Here is a 20,494-nt window from a genome sequence, read left to right on the forward strand (position 1 = left end):
CTGTGCCATAAATTTTGGGGTGTCTTCACTCTAGGGAAAAATGAGTGACAGATTTTCACTGTGAATTTATAGGAAAAATAGAAAATGTGATTTTTTTTCTTTTTATCATTATTATTTTTAGTTATTATTATTTTTTTCTTCCCCTGCCTGCAGGGGATAATTTTTGCACATTATCATAGCCCTGAGAAGTTCTGAATTGCAGGAAACCTTGGGCTGTTTCTCTAACAAAGAATATATTGTGTGCATCAACTGAAATGATTGCACAAAATCATTGGATTTTTTAGAGATCCTTAATATTCACATTTTATTATGATGTGATTATTGACTCAAGACTTCTGTTAGGAATTCTGTAAGAAAAGTGTTTTATATCCCTTAAAAGAAGGAAATTTTGTTGCATAGATGAGATAAAGAAGTGTGTTAGACTTTATTTCTATCCTAAATCTGAGTCACTAATCGAGGTTTTAATGGAAATAATCCATGGATTCTTTTGTCCCAGGCCAAATTTAAGTGAAGTCCCCTTTGGGATTCAGACATGCTGAGTTAAGCACTGCTGTCCAATGTGAAATAAGGAGATAATTAAACTTTTTAGGATCATAGAATCAACAAAGTTGGAAAAGACCTCAAAGATCATCAAGTCACCCAACACCTCATGACTAGTAGACCATGGCACCAAGTGCCATGTCTAATACCCGCTTGAACACCTCCAGGGATGGTGACTCCACCACCTCCCTGGGCAGCCCATTCCAATGGCTAACAACTCTCTCTGTGAAGAACTTTCTCCTCATCTTGAGCCTAAACTTCCCCTGGCGCAGCTTGGGACTGTGTCCTCTTGTTCTGGTGCTGGTTGCCTGGCAGAAGAGACCAGCCCCCTCCTGGCCACAACCACCCTTCAGATTTTCAGTTATCCTTTCCCTTCACAGCTCTTTAGCTACCTCACACCTGGATGTACTTACTCTGCTTCTTTTGCTTTGGTCTGAACTACGTGGTGATAAAAGCACTGCAGCTGTTGACCAAACCCCAAAGTGATGAGGATTTGTATTTAGTAATTTGCAGAACTAGTGCACTGTATTATTCTGCTGCATTTAATGCTGAGTGTGTTGCTGTAAATGGCATCTGGACTGCTTGTGGGCAGCGCTGCGAAAGACTGGATCATCTCTTCTGCGGGTGCTGATGAAGGTGTCAAATCATCTATCCCTTTAAGAGCAGACTTTTCTGCTTGGATGGGATAGGCTCCCTCCTTGTGGGTGATGAGGCACTGGGTGTTCAGGAACTGCAGCTTGTGGAACTGCTCTGTTGATTGCTGCATCATGTTATGCACCTGCAGAACAAAGCACTGTCATCACTGCCAAGGCCTTTTTGACTTTAAGAATATCTTCCTTGGAAGGGCAGAAAGTGGCTTTGTTTAAAGAGATGAAAACTGCTGCCTCTCACACCTGGAAACATATTTGGTGTCAGTGCAACTAATGCTGCTCTTCCTTGTTCTTCCCTTTTTTTCAAGGCAAATGAAGGATGTAAAACCTGGCATGCAAAGTGAGAAGGGGCTTGAGAGCTTGTGGTGCACTAAAGTTTCTGTCTTAATACTGTGAAGCAGTGTGTAATCCCATCACACATTTGTCATTTCCAGGTTCTTTTGCCCTCCTCCATGTGTGTATCTCATGGGCAGTGGATGGAAGAAAAAAAAAGAGCAGATGGAGCGGGATGGTTGCACTGAGCAGGAGTCACAGCCCTGTGCCTTCATCGGGATCGGGAACAGCGACCAGGAGATGCAGCAGCTGAACTTGGAAGGAAAGGTAGAAGAGTTGTAATGAACCACCCAGATTGCTGTGAGAAGATTAGGGCTACCTGCAGCATATTTCAAGGAATGGCTTTGCTTATTTTTGATCACTTGTTTTCACTGTAGGAGAATATTACCCAAGTGGTTTAACAAAAAACCCCTCCAAAATCTGTGGGAGAGTTGAATAGGTGGATGTGGTTCATAGGCTTTCAGAGGGATATCAGCCTTTCATTTGTAGGCTGCTGGTTCAGAGTCAGTAAACTGTGAGGTGGTTGGGCACCAGTCAGTAACTCGAGTGAGGTTTCTGCCCCACTCTCCTCTGTGTCCCTCTCCCTGGTTGCGTGGATGGATAATCTCAGCCAGGAAATATCTGAACGACATCTGCTGCTGGAGGTGGTCTTTAAGTCCCTTTGCACTGAAATACAATTAAAATAGCACCTTAGGAAATTTAGTAGATTATCTATTGCCACAAGGGTTTTTTTGTTAAAGATATTTTTAATGACTTAAGCAGTTGGGCTAGAGCTGGCAGCAGGGGGATGTTCATTTAGCTGGGTGTTTCACCTAGCTGCTGGCGTTCCCACTACAGCCCATCTAGGAAGGCTTCATATCTTGCAGAATAGTAAAAGAGTAATCAAAATTCTTTTGTAGTTTTGGGGTTTTCTCTTGCCACCTAGTGTAAAGTTTCAGCCAAAAGTTACTTTCCAGTGTTTCCAAACCCAGTCATCTCCCATCCTTTCAAGAAAAGTTTGACTCAGCACGTCCTGCACAGGCAGCCTCTTGTGCACAGCCAGTGTGCTGCCTCTGGAGTTCTGCTCAGGTGGTGTTCTCAGTAGTGCTCTTAGTCAATCAGAGATAGATTTGCATAGCCAAAGTCTCTAACCATCTCCTTTCCGGTTCTGGTAAGGGTCTTTCGAGAGATAGTCAGGTGCTAAGCTTCACAAAGTTAAACAGGAGTCATGAAAGTATCTATAGGCAAAACAGGCAGGTGGGGTTGTTCAGCCTGGAGAAGAGGAGGCTGAGGGGAGACCTCCTCACTTTCTCTGACTCCATGAAAGGAGGTTGTAGTGAAGGGGGGTTTGGTCTCTTCTCCCAACTATCTAGTGATGGAATCAAGAGGCAATGGCCTCAGGTAGTGATAGGACTAGGGGGAATGGAATGAAGCTGGAGGTGGGGAGATTCAGGTTGGACATGAAGAAGTTGTTCTTCACAGTGAGAGTGGTGAAGCCCTGGAATGGGTTGCCCAGGGAGGTAGTTGAAGCCCTGTCCCTGGAGGTGTTTAAGAGCAGGCTGGATGAGGCTCTGTCCAGCCTGATCTAGTGTGAGGTGTTCCTGCCCATGGCAGGGAAGTTGGAATTAGATGATCCTTGTGGTCCCTTGTAACCCTGACTGATTCTATTATTCTAAGTTGTACCAGGGGAGGTTTAGATTGGTCGTTAGAAGAAACTTCTTAACTGAAACAGTTCTCAAACAAGCTCCTCAGAGAAGTAGTTGAATGCCCATCACTGGAGGTGTTCCAAAGAGGCAGACATGTGGTGCTAAGGGATGTAGTTTAGCCCCAGCCTTGGTAAAGTTAGAGAATGGTTGGAGTGGATGATCTTAAATGCCTTCCAACCAAAGCCACTCTGAGATGGAGAAAGCAGTTTCCGCTCTGCTTTAGAAGCTGTTGCATCGGTTTTCCTGTTTTGTTTGTCAAATTAACTAGGCATAGTTTCTTGAACTGAACTGAGTTGCAAGAAGAAACAGCAGCCTGTTTTGCCCCACAGAACTATTGCACTGCCAAAACCTTGTACATATCAGACTCAGACAAGAGAAAGCACTTCATGTTGTCGGTGAAAATGTTCTATGGCAACAGCGACGACATCGGTGTGTTCCTTAGCAAACGGATCAAAGTCATCTCCAAACCTTCTAAAAAGAAGCAGTCACTGAAAAATGCAGACTGTAAGTATTTGACATCTTCTTTTGTTTTTTTCCTTCTTGGGGTAGCAATTAATTTTGCTTCCCACTAATGTGTATCCTGAGGTCTGACTACAAAGCAAACACAAGGACATTTTTCCGTTTCTGGTTTTTCTGCTGTGTTTCAGCACCGTCCCCGTGGGTGTGTTTGAAAGTGTCCCAGCAGAGGTTACACTGCTGACTTTAATGCAGTCACAGTTCATTACTTAGTAAATGTAAAATGTCCACTAAAAGCGCCCCCCTTTATTCTGAGGGCTGAATCCTTGTAGACAGATGCATAAAGAGTGCCCAAGAATATTGGTTCTCCTAAGCTGCTATGACCTGGTGCTTAGGGTGATCAGTATCAAAGAGGTAGCTTTTGGGTGATGATAAGTGAGTAGCAGCATGCTGTCCAAAGTGTACTTCCTAGCCTCACAGCCACCTTCCCACTGCCTCATGCCATTTTCACCTTGTTTTCTAGATGTTTTGCATGGTTCCTTGTAAGTAATTGGGTAAGAAACCTGTGTAGGGACGTTCCCCCAGATTTATTTGCTCACAGTGCTTTTCAAGTAAAGCTATCTCTGGTGCTAACATTGTCATTGGGGGCATTTTTGCTTTTCCCCCAGAGTGTTTGCTTGCATACCACTGGAGCACCTGAAGAGATCCCCTCTTTTTTTTTTCTTTTTTTTTTTTTTTGTGTGTTTCTCTCTCTCTTCATTAGTGCTTTAAAAGGCTCTTCCATCAGTATTGGGCTGGACCCCCACTCACCTATGGCATGTGGATCTGGAGGCCGCTAGCTTGCACCGCGGGCTGCAGTGCCACTGCTGGCTTTGTGCTCAGATAGCTCTGGTGGACAGTCCATCTGCACCAAGCGTTCTGCCAGGGTAGATACCAACCTGCTAGAAGAAGCAGGCCCCTTTTGATGGCACAGTGCTAGTGGCTGGTTTTTTGTAGGGGAGCAGACTTAGCCTTGCTCTCTCTTGAATGATGAGTAAGTTCCAACCTGAGAACATCTCCAGTTGCATGGTTACAGTTTTGCATAGTTCTGTCTGTCTGCCTTTCAATCGATGGTGATTTGTAAGAGTAATTTTCCTTTGTCTTTCAAACGCTCACTGAAAGTTGTCTCAGTGCTTCCCAAGGGCCACATAAGCCACCAGGTGTTAGAGAGCTGGGAGCAGGAGCCTTCAGCTGGCCTGTATAGCTGGTGGCAGCACCCTGAGCTGGCCTGCCTTGGAGAGCAGCCCACCTGCGATGCTGCCATTAGCTCTGGTCTCCTCACAGACATTTCTGAATGAACCAATAGTTGATAATTACTCCTCGATTTCCAGTCTTCATCAGTTTGTTTTACTGCATTTGTGACTTTGTGTGACTTTTCTGTGCAATCATGAAGTACTTTGATAATCTCCAGCCTGTGTGTGTTCCTTGCAGTATGTATTGCGTCAGGGACAAAAGTGGCACTATTTAACAGACTTCGATCCCAAACAGTTAGCACCAGATATTTGCACGTGGAAGGTGGCAATTTCCATGCCAGTTCACAGCAGTGGGGAGCATTTTACATTCACCTCTGTAAGTAAAAAGAAAAAATAATAATTGAAGAAATGTATTTTTCACCTCCCTTCATCCCTACAAAAATAGCCCTGCGTTTGTCCCTCCGTATGAATTGCCCATATGCAGATGTGCTTTGCTCCTGAGTGTGTGTTTGGTGTAATAGTGTGATGTTAAATGTCTCTCCTGTCGAGGGAAGCAGTGATTAAAACAAAGAATTTGAAAATTATTGTTTCCTGCAGTGGATGATGATGAGTCAGAAGGAGAAGAGTTCACAGTGAGAGATGGCTACATCCATTACGGGCAGACGGTCAAGCTCGTGTGCTCAGTCACTGGCATGGCACTCCCAAGACTGGTACAGTTTAATTTCTTCAATGCTGTCATTAATTTGTAGATGGCTACTTAGTGTAATTGCACAGCTGGGTGCAATTCTTGGCACTGTGTGTTTGCCTCTGGTACTGGATGTTTACTCTGGAAATGGCATCCGTTTTACTGAAAGCCTATTGTTATTTTCTGCAGATTAATTCTGTAAGCCCATAACAGCTTCTAAAATCAGCATAGGGTGTTTGCCAGAATTCAGACCTGCCAAAGTAGGTCAATCTGCAAGCTGTCCTTAAGAAATGCCTGGTTTAAAAGCAGTAACGTAGGTCCCAGGGTAGCAAAATACTTTACATATTGTTACCAACCAGATGAGCAAAGTCTTTGCAGCTAAGACTCTTCCATTGCTTGAGTTCAGCAAAGCTTTGCAAGTGCTCTGCTGCTTTGAATCCAAAGGCACTTCTGTGTGCTTCTGAAGGTGTGCAATTACACCCACATCAGCTGGGAAGTGCACTTTGGACTTGTGTTAATGCTGTCTGTTTTACCTACAGAGCATTGGAAACTCCTTTGAGTTTACAAATTGTGTTTTCAGAAAGAGACAATTTCAGCCCTTGTCTTTTGTCACAGATACAAATCTGATTATAACCACTTAAGATTTGTGAACCAAAACATTTTTTGGTAGTTACACAGTAATGTTTTTTTAGAACTAAATTTGAGGGCACTTAGAGATTTATTTCCTCCAGTGTTATGTGCTTAATGCCAGCCTAAGTGGAATTTTATGTGAGGGATAATAAACAGTGCTTCATATGTCATCTGATGTGGAACTGTGGCTTGTCAGCACCTTAGAAATTTCATACAAGGCTCCACTAATCCCACTTGGGACTAGAAACAATCTTTAGAACGTGACAGTGTAAAATCAGCCTTCCCTGCAGGCAGCTTCCTTCCCAGACTTACTTTCTTAGGTCAAACTTAGCTTAGAGAAATCTTAGAGAAGATAGGCTGCTCAGAGGAAATGCTGTAAATGGTCATTTAAATAGATCAGTGTGTTTTAGTAGTATTTTTCACATTATTTGACAGAAAGATCCAGACCTGGTTACTACTGATCAGGTTTGGTGAGAGGATCCCACTTTATTTGTGGACATCATATGAGTATTTCCATACTAGGAATGCCATTATTGGTGATTCCAGAAGCTGCCTTTGTAGGTAGAAATGCCCTAAAGCAAAGCAGGCCAAGGGTGGCTTGTTGCTGCTGGCGCTGTTTGCTGTGCTGCCTTACCAGGCTGGTTGAAGGTGACTGGATTAGAAGGTACCTTGCAGATAATTTGTAGGTTAATGCCAAGGACTTTGAAGCAGCCAAGCTCATCTTGAAACTCACTTTGCTAACAGTGCCATTATGATCATTAGACATCCCAGAGGACATGGCTGGCTTTCTGATTGTCAGCTTGGAGATCTCCAAGCACTGGGGCTGGTGGCTTGTGCTGCTGATGCATTCAACTTTTTTCCTAGAGGCTGAGTTAAAGTTACAAGCTACAAATTCCCACTGTCTGTGAGGGAATCACTTACTTATTTTTTTTAAAATAAACCAGTACAACAGTTCTGAATGCAGTCACCTGAGCTGCCAGCTGTAGGGAACAATTGTGCTTTGCAGCTGTCTTAAGTAACACTCAGTGCCTGGCAGTTGTTAAGGAACACTATGGCTGTTATGTCTGCCAACCTGGACTTAAGGACATCTCAGTACCTTTAATACAAATCCTGATTTTCCACTGTTCTTGTTCAGCAACCAGTCTGCCACAGTGTGGTTGATGCTGTCAATGATGGAAGCTTCTGCAGAAGCCTTAACATCTGACCTCCTGCTCTTTTGCACCACACTATCACTAAGGTTGGAAGAGACTTCAAAGGTCATCGAGTCCAACCTGTCACCACAGACCTCATGACTAGACCATGGCACCAAGTGCCACGTCCAATCCCCTCTTGAACACCTCCAGGGATGGTGACTCCACCACCTCCCTGGGCAGCCCATTCCAATGACAAATTAGCTCTGTGTGAAGAACTTTCTCCTCAAAGAAATGTAATCAAAGTAGCTGTTGCTGCAGCTTCATGTTCCCCCTCACAGCCAAAGGGATCAAACCCAGATGCATGCAGCACATTGCAGCTGTAGCACCCAGTGGCACTGCAGCATTGCGTTCTTGTTTCACAAGCACTGAGAACTAGGATAATCTGATGGTGGCGTTAAAACAGGAGGCAGAGGGATGAAAAAAGAAAGACCTTTCCCCTCCTTTGCTGACAGTAGATGTGTAATCTCCAGTGTGATGAAGTACAGAAATTGTCCTAAATGTGTGTGCAATTTTCATCCGCAGATCATTCGCAAGGTAGACAAGCAAACAGCGTTATTGGATGCAGACGATCCGGTATCGCAGCTCCACAAATGTGCATTTTACCTTAAAGACACTGAGAGAATGTATTTGTGCCTTTCCCAGGAGAGAATAATCCAGTTTCAAGTGAGTTGTTTAAAACTGTTTCAATAGCTGAGATGTTTTCCCCGCTTTTGCCGTTGGGCTCCACTATGGGGCTGGTGTTTTGTTTGGAAAAGAGGGAGGATGGAAAGCAGCAAAAACATCATCTGTCCCTCACCAAATCTGTTTTCCTTTCCTCAGTACCTTCTTCCATGTCTTCCAGACAACAAATTCTGATTTTTCCAATGGAAGACATGGCTGCCTGCACAACTGTAGTGCATTCCCATGGTATTGCAGTGCAACATGTTGACCTCTACCAGTGGAGCTGCCCCATTGCTGGTGTGTGTTTTCCTAGCAGATAGGGAGCCATGGAATCACCATGGAAGAAAAACTCTTTTCACCAGTGACAGGAGAGAGATCCCATTTGATCTGTTTTTTTTTGGTTGCTTGTTTTTTTTTTTTATCCCCTTTGGACCAGTAGACCAAAAGCTGAGGAACTGGCACTGCAGCACCTTTCACCTGCCTGCTCTGAAGCATTTCTTGTTGAGTTCGGTTCCTGCAGTAGGAGTCCAGACAGGCTGTGCTCACTGTCACAAAAAAAAAAACCCCAAACAAACCAAAAAACACCAGGCTTTAACCTGGGGTGAGAAGTCTCTCTTGAGTGGATAGAAGTAGCCCAGTTGAGAGACCTTAAAGCCCACCAGTCCAGCCATCAGTCCAGTACTCTGCCATCACCCACAGTTCCTGTGTTAAGGGCTGTTAGAGGCTGCAGCCCTGACTCCTGGCCTTCAATTCTGTTATGCAGATGTCTTCTCCATCAGTGTGGATCTTTTGTGGTGTCTGATGAGCTCTTTTTCTGCAGTGTTCTGTGGCAGAAAGTTCAAGAGGTGTCCTGTTCTCTGTCTAGTAAACTTCTGATGTCTTACTTTGGAGTGAACTCAGAGTTTCTGAGTGGTTCTTAGTTGCAGTTTTGTAGGATTTAGTGAGCAACAGTTCTGCATTCACCTTACTCACCAACATTTTCATTTCTTCTCCTCAAGCTGGAGAGTCACAGGCTTTTCAGTTTCTTCTCATAAAGTCAGCAGCTCCTTGGTGATTTTAGTCGCCCCTCCTGTACCTTCTCTTTTTTACACCATGGCTTTCTTACGTGGGCAGCCCAGAGCTGCACACAGTGCTCCAGAGCTAGGTGAACAAAGGATTGGCACTGGCCAACTCCTACCAAATACCTTCTGCCCTGTATTTTTTCTGCACTGTTGCCAGTTGTGGCTGCCACTGTGCCTGGAGCTGGTAATTTCAGAAAGCTCTCAGTGGTAACTCCAGGATCCTGAGGTCTTAACCATATAGTTTACAGAATTTTTCTTTAGAAAGTTCATTTTTGTCTAAATTGAAGTTCATTAGCACTTTTTTGCCCTCTGTGACTATTTTCTTGTCCTTCTGGAATTGTAAGGGCATTTCAACCTGGTCTGGTCTGGTCTTGTTCTGGTCTGGTCTTGTTCGGTTCACCACCTGAAAAAGTTAGGCTCATGCAGAAGTTGGAAGGTTTGACTTGATGAGGACACTGATTAGAGACAACCTTGGGGAGGGGACCACTCTAACTTCTGTGCATTTTGAAAGGAGGAGGACTGTTTGGTTCTACATTTTGCTGTTTGATTTCCTTTAACTAACTTTCTGTTTTAAATAAAAGCCAACTCACAGCTTTTTCTAATCCATTATCATTTCATTTTAAAATACCCTTAGATACAGAGCTTGCTTGAGGATTTTTTTCAGGGGGAATAGTTTAGCAGTGTTCAGTCGTTAGGGTTTTTAAAATCTAGGTATGTGCTCCTTGGGTTCAGTCCTTTATCCGCCAGTGTCATGCAATTCCCATCCTGTCTCCATATGAAACCAGTCAGTGCAGGAGCTACTAACCATGGTGGTAAGCCCTTTGAGTTCTCCAGTGCCACCTGTTGGGAAAGTTTAGTTACAAAAGGAAAGCAAAGAGGAGGGAAAGAAGGGGAATCAGCATCTTCCAAGTGCTTCTGTGGGAGGAATAATGTGCTCCTGATGTGATTCTTGAGGTGGCAGGGCTTTCATGATAGATTCTGTGTCATTTTTCTTCCTCTTTGTGGCAGGGGTTTAGCAGGTCTGGAGCAGCCAGTCAAGGATCTTGACACTGTTTGTCATGAGTTGAAGTGTGTCAGTCTGTGCCACCACGAACTATAGTCAGCACAGAGGAAAGATGTCTTGAAATGGTGTAGAGCAGCTCTTTGTCTGGAGTTCAGCTTCAAAGTGTCATTTGGGTTTTGAGCTTGGGGAGGATCTATGGTCACAGCCCTTGCTGCACACCTCCCTTGCAAGCCCTTCTTGGTGCTTGTTTCGCATCATTGTAGTGTGGTGAAGTGTTCACAGGAGACTGTGTCTTTGGTACATTCCTGCTGAGTGGAGTCTGTCCAACAGCTCTGAGGAAGGAAGGTTATGGTTACATATCATAGTATCAGTCAGGGTTGGAAGGGACCACAAGGATCATCTAGTTCCAATCCCCTGCCATGGGCAGGGACACCCCACACTAGATCAGGCTGACCAGAGCCTCGTCCAGCCTGGTCTTAAACACCTCCAGGGACGGCGCCCCAACCACCTCCCTGGGCAACCCATTCCAGGGCTTCACCACTCTCATGGTGAAGAACTTCCTCCTCGCATCCAGCCTGAACATACCTGGATATTATTGTGGTTACACACCTGGCTATCCTTAAAGCTTGATGGAAGAAAGTAGAATTTCAGTATTGAAAGGAGACTTTTTGAGTCCCATTTTTTTCTGTGCCTGTGTTCAGCTGATACAGAATTTCCTTACTGGTTGCTAGAATTATTGGGAGGCTTTTCTTGGCGTAAGACCCAGTTGTCACTGTGGTTTTTTATCTGTATGTGCCTTAATTTAGTGACATTGGCAACATTTGGAAACAAAGACTCTGACTAGCCTCCAAGGTTGTCATTTTTGCTTCTCTCCCTTAGCTTTGCACAAACACTGAAGTACAAGTTTGTGTTTTGTGGATGGTGAAGAACTGCCTAAAAAGGGGGGGGAAATAACATCTTGGCAAGATGTAAATTATAACTAATGAAAACTGTTCCATTGGATCTGTAGCTGTTTTAGTCCCTTTGCATTAATAAAACAAGATCTATTGCCAAGTAGCTACTTCTAGGTGCTGTAGTTTGTGAGTTAGTGATGTTGAAGCTAAAACAAAGCCCAACAGTGATCAAAAGGTTGGGGAGGTGGCAGTGTCATAGGTGAAAGTTACAGCATTCTCACAAGTTTGGTTTTGCTGAAATACCTGTGGGTGTTTCTCCAGGTCATTGTGTGAGAAGGAAAACCTAAGGAAGCCTGTTGCTGAAATAACAGAGGTTGCAACTGGGCAGGCTGGTGTTTAGCTGGTGTGACTTGGCACAGGAGTCTGCAGGTCAGATCTAAACCTCTTTCTTTCTTTCTAAGGCCACTCCATGCCCAAAAGAACCAAATAAAGAGATGATCAACGATGGAGCTTCTTGGACAATCATTAGCACAGATAAAGCAGAATACACCTTTTATGAGGGGATGGGACCGGTGCATGCTCCAGTAACACCTGTGCCTGTTGTAGAAAGTCTTCAGGTAAGCTTGTGGCTTTGGAGTGAACTGTCCTGTGGGGTTGGTTTTGTCATGCCGACTGAACCTCCGTGCTACCTTTGTGGAGGTGTGTAGGACAACATTCTTACTGTGTTCTTAAACAGGAGAATTCCTTCACAGGGCAGTAGTTTTTCTTGTGCACGTGTCAGGATGTGTGAGCCTGTCCCCATCACAGGAATGACCTTAACCTTGTTCTAGACAGTCAACATTTTATTTCTTACAGTATTATGATGGTGATATCATTAAGACGTCTCTTTGATTATTGAGGAAGTTACTTGTGCTTTTAAAACAGCCAGGTAGAGGTGAAAGCCAGACTGAAACCTTACTAAGAACATGAGCCTGCTGCTCAGGTGGGAACACTTGCAGTTCTCCTGACACCTTCTCTGGAAGGGCTCTTTGGTCTTTGTTTGCAGAGCTGTGTCGATGTCTCTTCTAAGTGGCCGCTCTCAAAACTTGAAAGCTCCCTCAGGCCATCACACTAATTTGCAGTCAGGCAGTCACGCTAATTGGCAGGCTCGTTTAGATGTGTCACTTCTTTACAGCTCAGGGCTGTAGGCTGTGTGTCAGTGTTCCCCAGCAGATGGGAGCAGCTCTGGGTGCACATGGAGGACTTTGTTCTGGGCTTTTTTTCAGGGAGGGAAGGGGAGATAGCTGTTTATTTGTATTAATCTGTGCTTTTTTTGTGGATTTTCCTGTTCCCTGCCTCTCCAGTTGAATGGTGGTGGGGATGTAGCAATGTTGGAACTTACAGGACAGAACTTCACTCCAAATTTACGTGTCTGGTTTGGGGATGTGGAAGCTGAAACCATGTACAGGTACAGAGTTTCCTGCTGCTTTGTGGGGATTGCATCTCACTGGGTGCTTTGAAGAGTGTGTACTTGTGGGCATGCTCTCCAGTGTGTCTGTGGTTTGCTCTGTAGAAGAGGGGCTGGGAGTGCTGGTTGACAGTGGGCTCAATAGGAGTCAGCAGCCAAGAAAGCAAGCTGCCTCTAGAGAGGTGATGGTCCTGCTGCATTTGGCACTGCTGCAGCCTTACCATGAGCTCTGTCAGCAGTTTGAGGAGGATGTGAAGGTCCTTGAATGTGTCCAGAGGAGGGCAACAAAGCTGGCGAAATGGATGAAGAAAGATGCCAGGAAGTGTGGGGATGGTCCAGAGCTGCCCCAGGGAAGGTTCAGAGTGGACATTAGGAGGCATTTCTTGACCTAAAAGGTGGTCAGACACTAGAAAAGGCTTCAGAGGGAGGTGGCGGATCCCTCAAGCCTCTCAGTGCTTCAGAGACACGTTAGCCATGCCCTCAGTAACAGGCTTTAGTTTCTGGGCACCACTGAGTGAGATGGGCAGCTGGACTGGGTGGTCCAGCCCTTCTAGATGAGTTCTGGTGTCCTGCTCTGCAGTGATGATCTGTGGTAGCCTGCTCTTCTTTGAGCTGTCCATGCTCAACCACTGCTCCTGGATGTCAGGTGTGCTGAGAGCATGCTGTGCGTGGTGCCAGAGCCTGTGTGTGGTGCCGGTGCCCATGCCCAGAGCCTCTCTGTGTCACATGTGCTCAGAGCATGCTGTATGTGGTGCCAGAGCCTGTGTGTGGTGCTGGTACCCGTGCCCAGAGCCTGTGTTGCAGGTGTGCTGAGAGCATGCTGTGTGTGGTGCCAGAGCCTGTCTGTGGTGCTGGTGCCCATGCCCAGAGCCTGTCTGTGTTGCAGGTGTGCCGAGAGCATGCTGTGCATGGTGCCAGAGCCTGTGTGTGGTGCCGGTGCCCATACCCAGAGCCTCTCTGTGTTGCAGGTGTGCCGAGAGCATGCTGCGCGTGGTGCCAGAGCCTGTGTGTGGTGCCGGTGCCCATGCCCAGAGCCTGTCTGTGTTGCAGGTGTGCCGAGAGCATGCTGTGCGTGGTGCCAGAGCCTGTGTGTGGTGCTGGTGCCCATACCCAGAGCCTCTCTGTGTTGCAGGTGTGCCGAGAGCATGCTGCGCGTGGTGCCAGAGCCTGTGTGTGGTGCCGGTGCCCATGCCCAGAGCCTGTCTGTGTTGCAGGTGTGCCGAGAGCATGCTGTGCATGGTGCCAGAGCCTGTGTGTGGTGCTGGTGCCCATACCCAGAGCCTCTCTGTGTTGCAGGTGTGCCGAGAGCATGCTGTGCGTGGTGCCAGAGCCTGTGTGTGGTGCCGGTGCCCATGCCCAGAGCCTGTCTGTGTTGCAGGTGTGCCGAGAGCATGCTGTGCGTGGTGCCGGACATCTCCGCCTTCCGCGAGGGCTGGCGCTGGGTGCGGCAGCCGGTGCAGGTGCCGGTGACCCTGGTGCGCAACGATGGCATCATCTACTCCACCAGCCTGACCTTCACCTACACGCCGGAGCCGGGGCCACGGCCGCACTGCAGCGCGGCCGGGGCCATCCTCAGAGCCAACTCCAGCCTGATGGCCTCCAGTGACACGAACGCCAGCAGCGAGGGAGGCTACACGAGCGTCAGCACGAACCCCGCCAGCGTCACCTCCTCCACAGCCACCGTGGTCTCCTAACTGCTGCTGTCTGCCTGGACTTCACTGACTCTGAAGTGCTCCGCTCAGCAGAACTGAACAACTCGTGTGGTTTCGCGGGGGGGAAGGCCTCTCCGGCCTGGGCGACGCTGCCGCGAGCCTCGCCAGCCGCGAGCGCCCGTCCGGAACGCCGAAGCCACGATAAAAAAACAAAACGAACCGACAAACCCATCCGAAACAATAACAACTTTACGGAAAAGAAAGGAAAAAAAACAACAGATCTATTTTTCAGCTGGGGTGTTTTTTTTTTGTTTGTTTGTTTATGTTTGGATTTTTTTGTGGTTGGTTGGGTTTTTTTTCTTTGTAACGGGCAAGAGAAAAAGAAAAGACCCCGCAGAGAAGTGGCTGGGATAGACACGTTGAGCAAACTAGAAAAACACGAACGCGACCTAGTTTTTATGGACCAAGGAACTTGTATAAGCTTTAGTATAAAAGGTACATTTTCACCATACCTTTTTTTGTATCACAACATATAGTACACTTTTGTTACCAAATAGTTTCTATTTTTTGTTTGTTTGTTTGTTTGTGTTGGGTTTGTGTTGTTTTTTTTTCTCCCCTCCTCCCTTTCCCCGCCCCCCCCCCCCCCCCCCTTTCTGAGCTTTTAGAATAAACCAAACCAAACCAGGTTGGAAGAGACCTTCAAGATCATCGCGTCCAACCCATCAACCAATCCAACCCACCCAAACAGCTAACCCATGGCACCAAGCACCCCATCAAGTCTCCTCCTGAACACCTCCAATGACGGCGACTCCACCACCTCCTTGGGCAGCCTATTCCAATGGGCAATCACTCTCTCTGTATAGAACTTCTTCCTAATATCCAACCTGAACCTCCCCTGGCGCAGCCTGAGACTGTGTCCTCTTGTTCTGGTACTGGCTGCCTGGGAGAAGAGACCAACATCCGCCTGTCTACAACCTCCCTTCAGGTAGTTGTAGAGAGTGATAAGGTCACCCCTGAGTCTCCTCTTGTCCAGGCTAAGCAGCCCCAGCTCCCTCAGTCTTTCCTCATAGGGCTTATTTTCCAAACCCCTCACTAACTTCGTTGCCCTTCTCTGGACTCGTTCCAGCAAGTCAACCTCCTTCCTAAACTGAGGGGCCCAGAACTGGACACAGTACTCGAGGTGTGGCCTAACCAGTGCAGTGTACAGGGGCAGAATGACCTCCCTGCTCCTGCTGGCCACACTGTTGCCGATACTTTTGCTCAAGTATATTCAGGTCCCGAGCCTGACCGTGCTTGTATAATCGAATTACCCCAATACTCTTTCAGTTTTAAAAGAAAAAAAAAGAAAGAAAAAAAAAAAAAGAAAACCAAACAAATATATATATTTTTGGTCCGTGGCTGGAACTGTTCCTTTTCTTTTGTTTTTTCTTTTCTTAAAAGACTGAAGTCTTGTGACTTTTTATGGGACTGAAAACCGGTTTTTTATTTCGGCGAGTAGAACCTTGTAAAGGGCCAGCGTATTTTTTTTAAGATGATATGAAGTCTGTGCAAAAGCTTTAAAAAAAAAACAACAAAAAAAACAAAACACAAAAAAAAAAAGAAAGAAAGAAAACAAAAACAACTTGCCTCTGCCTTGCCTGCAATACATGCAATGTATGTTAACTTTAGTGCTCTGTTTTCGGTCATTGTTCATAGCGTTTCTGTTCTTTCCCCCCCTCCCCTCCTTTTTTTTGTTTCATGTGTATTTATAGTGATAATTCCTGAGGTTCTAACATTACATGAGGGTTTTTTGTTTGTTTGGGTTTTTTTTTTTTGTTTGTATTTTTTTTTTGTTTGGTTGTTGGGGTTGTGTTGTTTTTTTCAGTGGCATCTCAAGCAGCGGGTTGTGTTGGTGATCGTTCACCTCACAGGCATCCCTTGGTGTTTGTGAAGGGTTGTTACTGGGTTACTCGCTCCCCCACCCCACCCCCCCGCCTCCCCGCTCAGTTCTGTTGCATCTGAAAACGTTTCAGGTTCTGTTCCGGTTTCCTTTTCTAACCTTGTACATAATTTGTATGAAGTGTAAGTTAAATGTTTTATTTCCAGAGTGGAATGTCCCCATTGGCTTCATTTGGCAGCGTGTCTCCTGTCTTGGCGGCGTGCGGCTGCGGTACCACGAGCAGCGCGTGCTGCGGGTGGGACTGGCAGGTAGCGTGGTGGCCTCCCTCACCTGGGGTCCCAGCAGCGTGTTTTCCTTCATCCTGCTGGGTGAGCTAGGCCAGGCTGTGGCGTGCAGAGGGCGTGCTCTCACTGTGCAGTGACCGCACCGTCACAGGCGGGAGCACATCCTGCTGCTTAGGAATGGGCAAATGGAAAGTCATCGAAGCACTATGGAGATGTCAGCTCCTCCCATCCTCATTTCCTGTGGGTTTCTCTTTCCCTGCCAACAGTTCGTGCAACGTCCAAGTCTTCTCTCCATCATAAACTCAAGGCTCATTTGCACTTTGACTTTGTTGGTTGTTGCATTTGTTTTCCATGTTGGCTTTGCCATGTTTTGTCCCTCCTGATAGCCCTGCCTGCTTTGTTAGTCTTTGAGAGCGTGTCCCAGTAGCTCACTGGTAGTGGCAGAACTAGGCATAGACTCTAGGCATAGACTCCTGGAGCGAGCTCTGACAGTGTCACCTTCCTCTCTAAAGCCAACACACAGAGTTCGTGGTGTGCTCAGCCATTTCTGCACACTGCTCTGTGAACTCACACCGTTGTACACCCTACTGTGTGAATCCAGACCTGTGGCTCCCTGCAGTGTGCTGCTCACCAGCCTGCCTGGTGGCCGTGCCCATTGGGTTTGTGTTTCTGACCACTGGTTCCAGTCTGAACAGCCAGCACCCTCTGGAAGCATGTTCTGTGCCATGTGGGCTTGCTCTAAGCTCCATTTGGCTCGTTTGCCTCGGTGCTGCGCTGGGTGTGTCAGAGCCATGTGGACAAGGGCAGAAATGGGTTACAAAGCCAGCTTAGCTCATGGTGAAGCCAGGGCCACTCTCCTGCTGCACCTGCTTGTGCTGCACCATGGGCCTGTGTCCTGTGCTGTTACAGACCTGCTTCCTGGCACTGTCCCCGTGCTGGTTCTGAGCACTGGTGACCCTGCCTCACCTCACCCCTGTGCCGTGACCAAGGGCAGGACTCATTGTGGCCTTATCTCTGTTTTACTGTTTACTGGCACTGACTTGCAGCTCTGTTTACCTGTGTGTGTGCTGCGGGATTTTGTTGTGTTGTGGCAGGAATCATTTCACAAGGTTTTGTTAGAAGCACAGCAGTGTCCTACCATGGGGCTCGAGCCACAGAGTGCATCACTAATTAGTCTGAGAATTAATTAAGGGATCTCTAGTGTCAGACCGGGAGGGTACTCAAGAGCAAGCTATGGTATCGCACACAGCAGGCAAACTACCAAGCCTTGTAACCTTCAAAGACTGTTGAAAATAGCTTCTCAGAACTTGACACCTGCTTTTGTACTCATTATTTTTACATTTTTACATGTAAATGCAATACTTTTTTATATTCAGTTTCTTTATGTACGGTAACTGTGCCCAGTAGCTGTAATATTCCTTACCTTGTAAAGATCTGAATGACTTAGCCTGATTTCTGCTGTTCTACACACTACAGCCAGGTGGGTGAGAAAAGAGACCATGCTGTTCTGCTCACAAGACCAACTTAACCCCTTTTCCCCATGGGCTTGTGGCTCCCTTGGTGCTGGTGGTTGCTCCATAGCACAGAAATGGTCTTCCAGGTCCTTGCTGCTGGTGAGATCTTTGAGAGGGGTCATCTTCCTGAACTTCTCCCTGCGGGGTGATGTTGTTACATTTGTTTGGCCTTGTAAGCTGTTAATCAGTTTTCATGATATTAATCATATCTCCAGATGTTGGTAAGATCCTTGTGGAAGGTTTGTGTGTGAAGCTGTTGTAGTTGTGCCAGTCTGGCTGGTCAGTCTGCTGGTTGCTCTGTCTGCACAGACATCGAGTCTGTGTTCAGAATGTTGTGAGTTCCAGCTCTAGGAAGAAAAAAGCACCTGAAATGCTCAGATTTAGCTCTGCCTTTTTCCTGTTCTCTGTTGTTTGGAACTGCTTTTCAGAATTCAACACTAGCAAGCTCTCTGATCTCAACCTACTGCTGATGTTTTCCTGGCTCTGTGCCCCAAGGGCACCCCACACCTGTGTCAGTGATGGGATCCTGTCCTTCGTGCACAGACTGACAGGATCAGAAGGGTCACCTGGAAAGACACCAACTCCAGATCTAAATCAGTGCATTCCCCGTGTACAAAATGCTAATGCCAAGTGAAACAAATTAGCTACTGGAAGTGAGCTCCCCTCTTGTAGATGAAATGACTCCGTGGAGGTGTCCATCTTGAAGCCAAGATGCTCTTCAGTTCCTAATCCTCTTCCTTTCTCTCCAAAGCAGCTGTGTCTATGAGTACTGAACAAACGTCTGAGCTTTCCTGTGCCAGACTTTGGACTTTGTTTTCAAGCACTGTACTGTGGGATTGAGTGGCAGCTTTCTTAGAAGTACCTTAGGGTTCCTACTTAACCCTTTTAGGACTGAACAATCTCTTCCCTTCAAGAGGCTGAAAATAAGGAGCAGTTCTCTAACTCTTGTCAGCGTTCTGTCTGCCCAGCACTGCATCTGCCCCCTCCCAGGTGCTATGCCAATGCCATTCTGTCCAGCGTGTAGCGTGTTCATGCATTCAGTCTTAAAAGGGTTATTTTTACAAACTGTGCACATGTAAAGTTTCTTAGCAATAAGGTAGGAAAAAGAGAAAAGAAAAACAAAAAAAAAAAGAGCAAGTTTTTACCATAATTTTGTAGAATGAATTGCTCAGTTCCATATTTCATCCAGAAACCCCCTGCAATATGGGCAGTTCTGAGGTTTAAATAAAAGTGAAATGTAAACCACATGCAAGTGTTCTTGTCAAGTGTACTCTGTGTGTCCATGTGCAGATGCCAGCGGGTTTCCTCTCCTTCCCGCGAGGCTCGGGGCAAAACGCCGTGGTACTGTTGACGTGACAGCGGGACATCTGTGCGATGGTAGCAAAGCAGCTATGGCTTGATCAGGTGCTGAAACCTGCCAGGGTTTCCAGTGTGAACCAAGGAATGTGGGTTTATGGGGTGCTTGCTTTTCTGCAAGTGAGCAGTGAAGTCACCTGTGGAAGCAGAGCGGCGCAGAAGAGCGGCAGCCCCAGGAGCGGAGGAGCCGTCGGCAGTTGCGAGGCTGCGCACGCTGGACTCCGCTGCTGCAGGATACAGGACGGCCACCAAAAGCCTCAGTGGGTTTCGTCACTGCTCGTACCATTGCTGGGGTTAGATCAGAAACTGTCTTTACAATAATGTAAAAAAGAAAGAGAAGAAAAAAAAGTTCACTTTTTTATATTATTTATTAAATAAGAAAAGAGAAAAAAAAGAAGAACCGTGTTTAATTGTTTAACAACTCCATTGCTGCAGCTGGCATGCCTGGCTTGCTGCTACCCTCTGTTGCAGACATTTCTCTCAGGTGGTTGATCTTTAGAAACAGAAACTTCTTGACCTGGCTTCTTTCTCACTTTGGCAGAATACCCCAGCAGGGCCCTAGGGAGCAACTGGAAACGAGACCCTCCTCTGGACAGTATCACAGTATAACTAAGGCTGGAAGAGACCTCGAGGATCATCGATTCCAACCTGTCACCACAGACCTCATGACTAGACCATGGCACCAAGTGCCACGTCCAATCTCCTCTGGAACATCTCCAGGGACGGTGACTCCACCACCTCTCTGGGCAGCACATTCCAATGGCGAACGACTTGCTCGGTGAAGAACTTTCTCCTCACCTCGAGTCTAAACCTCCCCTGGTGCAGCTTGAGACTGTCGTCTTGTTCTGGTGCTGGTTGCCTGGGAGAAGAGACCAACCCCTTCCTGGCTACAACTTCCTTTCAGGTAGTTGTAGAGGGCAGTGAGGTCACCCCTGAGCCTTCTCTTCTCCAGGCTAAAACGTGGCACTCGGTGCTGTGGTCTAGTAGTCACGAGGTCTTGGGTGACAGGTTGGACTTGATGATCTTTGAGGTCTTTTCAAACCTTACTGATTCTATGATTCTGTGGTCTGCAAGCTCAGATGGCACAGATGGGTCTAAGAGCTGGGAAATGGACACAGCAGAGAGAATTTGGAATGGCAAAAACTCTCCGGTGCTGTTTTTGCACTAAACTGACACATGGCTGCTGCTCTGCCTGTGAGGCTGTGAAGGGGCTACAGGGGTTGTTCAGAGGGTCTGGAAAGGGCATGAGAGATTGTGCTGGGAAAAGCAGATCCTTGGGCTGTAAGCAAGCATTGCAAATGGTTCTTGATATCTGCAAGGGGGAATGCCTTGCTGGGACAT

At 46.7% G+C, this 20,494-nt stretch overlaps 1 protein-coding gene across 6 annotated transcripts in view; it reads left to right on the forward strand.

Annotated features, from left to right (window-relative positions):
• The window catches only part of RBPJ (recombination signal binding protein for immunoglobulin kappa J region), a 164,273-nt gene extending 148,786 nt beyond the window's left edge, over positions 1 to 15,487 (forward strand). For 5 of the 6 annotated variants that reach the window (XM_068137529.1, XM_068137530.1, XM_068137528.1 and 2 more), the window contains exons 4-11: positions 1,625 to 1,790; positions 3,538 to 3,712; positions 5,135 to 5,272; positions 5,494 to 5,606; positions 7,927 to 8,067; positions 11,483 to 11,638; positions 12,365 to 12,468; positions 13,847 to 15,487. In XM_068137529.1, coding sequence (XP_067993630.1) covers positions 1,625 to 1,790; positions 3,538 to 3,712; positions 5,135 to 5,272; positions 5,494 to 5,606; positions 7,927 to 8,067; positions 11,483 to 11,638; positions 12,365 to 12,468; positions 13,847 to 14,162 — 1,309 coding nt within the window. In that variant the 3' untranslated portion in view covers positions 14,163 to 15,487. The remainder of the gene's footprint in view (positions 1 to 1,624; positions 1,791 to 3,537; positions 3,713 to 5,134; positions 5,273 to 5,493; positions 5,607 to 7,926; positions 8,068 to 11,482; positions 11,639 to 12,364; positions 12,469 to 13,846) is intronic. The other variant, XM_068137526.1, reaches the window with a different exon arrangement.
• Positions 15,488 to 20,494: the final 5,007 nt, after the last annotated feature.

This window comes from Melanerpes formicivorus, unplaced genomic scaffold (genome assembly GCF_026170545.1).
Source record: "Melanerpes formicivorus ecotype bairdi unplaced genomic scaffold, bMelFor1.0.p_v2 SCAF_4, whole genome shotgun sequence".
NCBI classification, from domain to species: domain Eukaryota; kingdom Metazoa; phylum Chordata; class Aves; order Piciformes; family Picidae; genus Melanerpes; species Melanerpes formicivorus.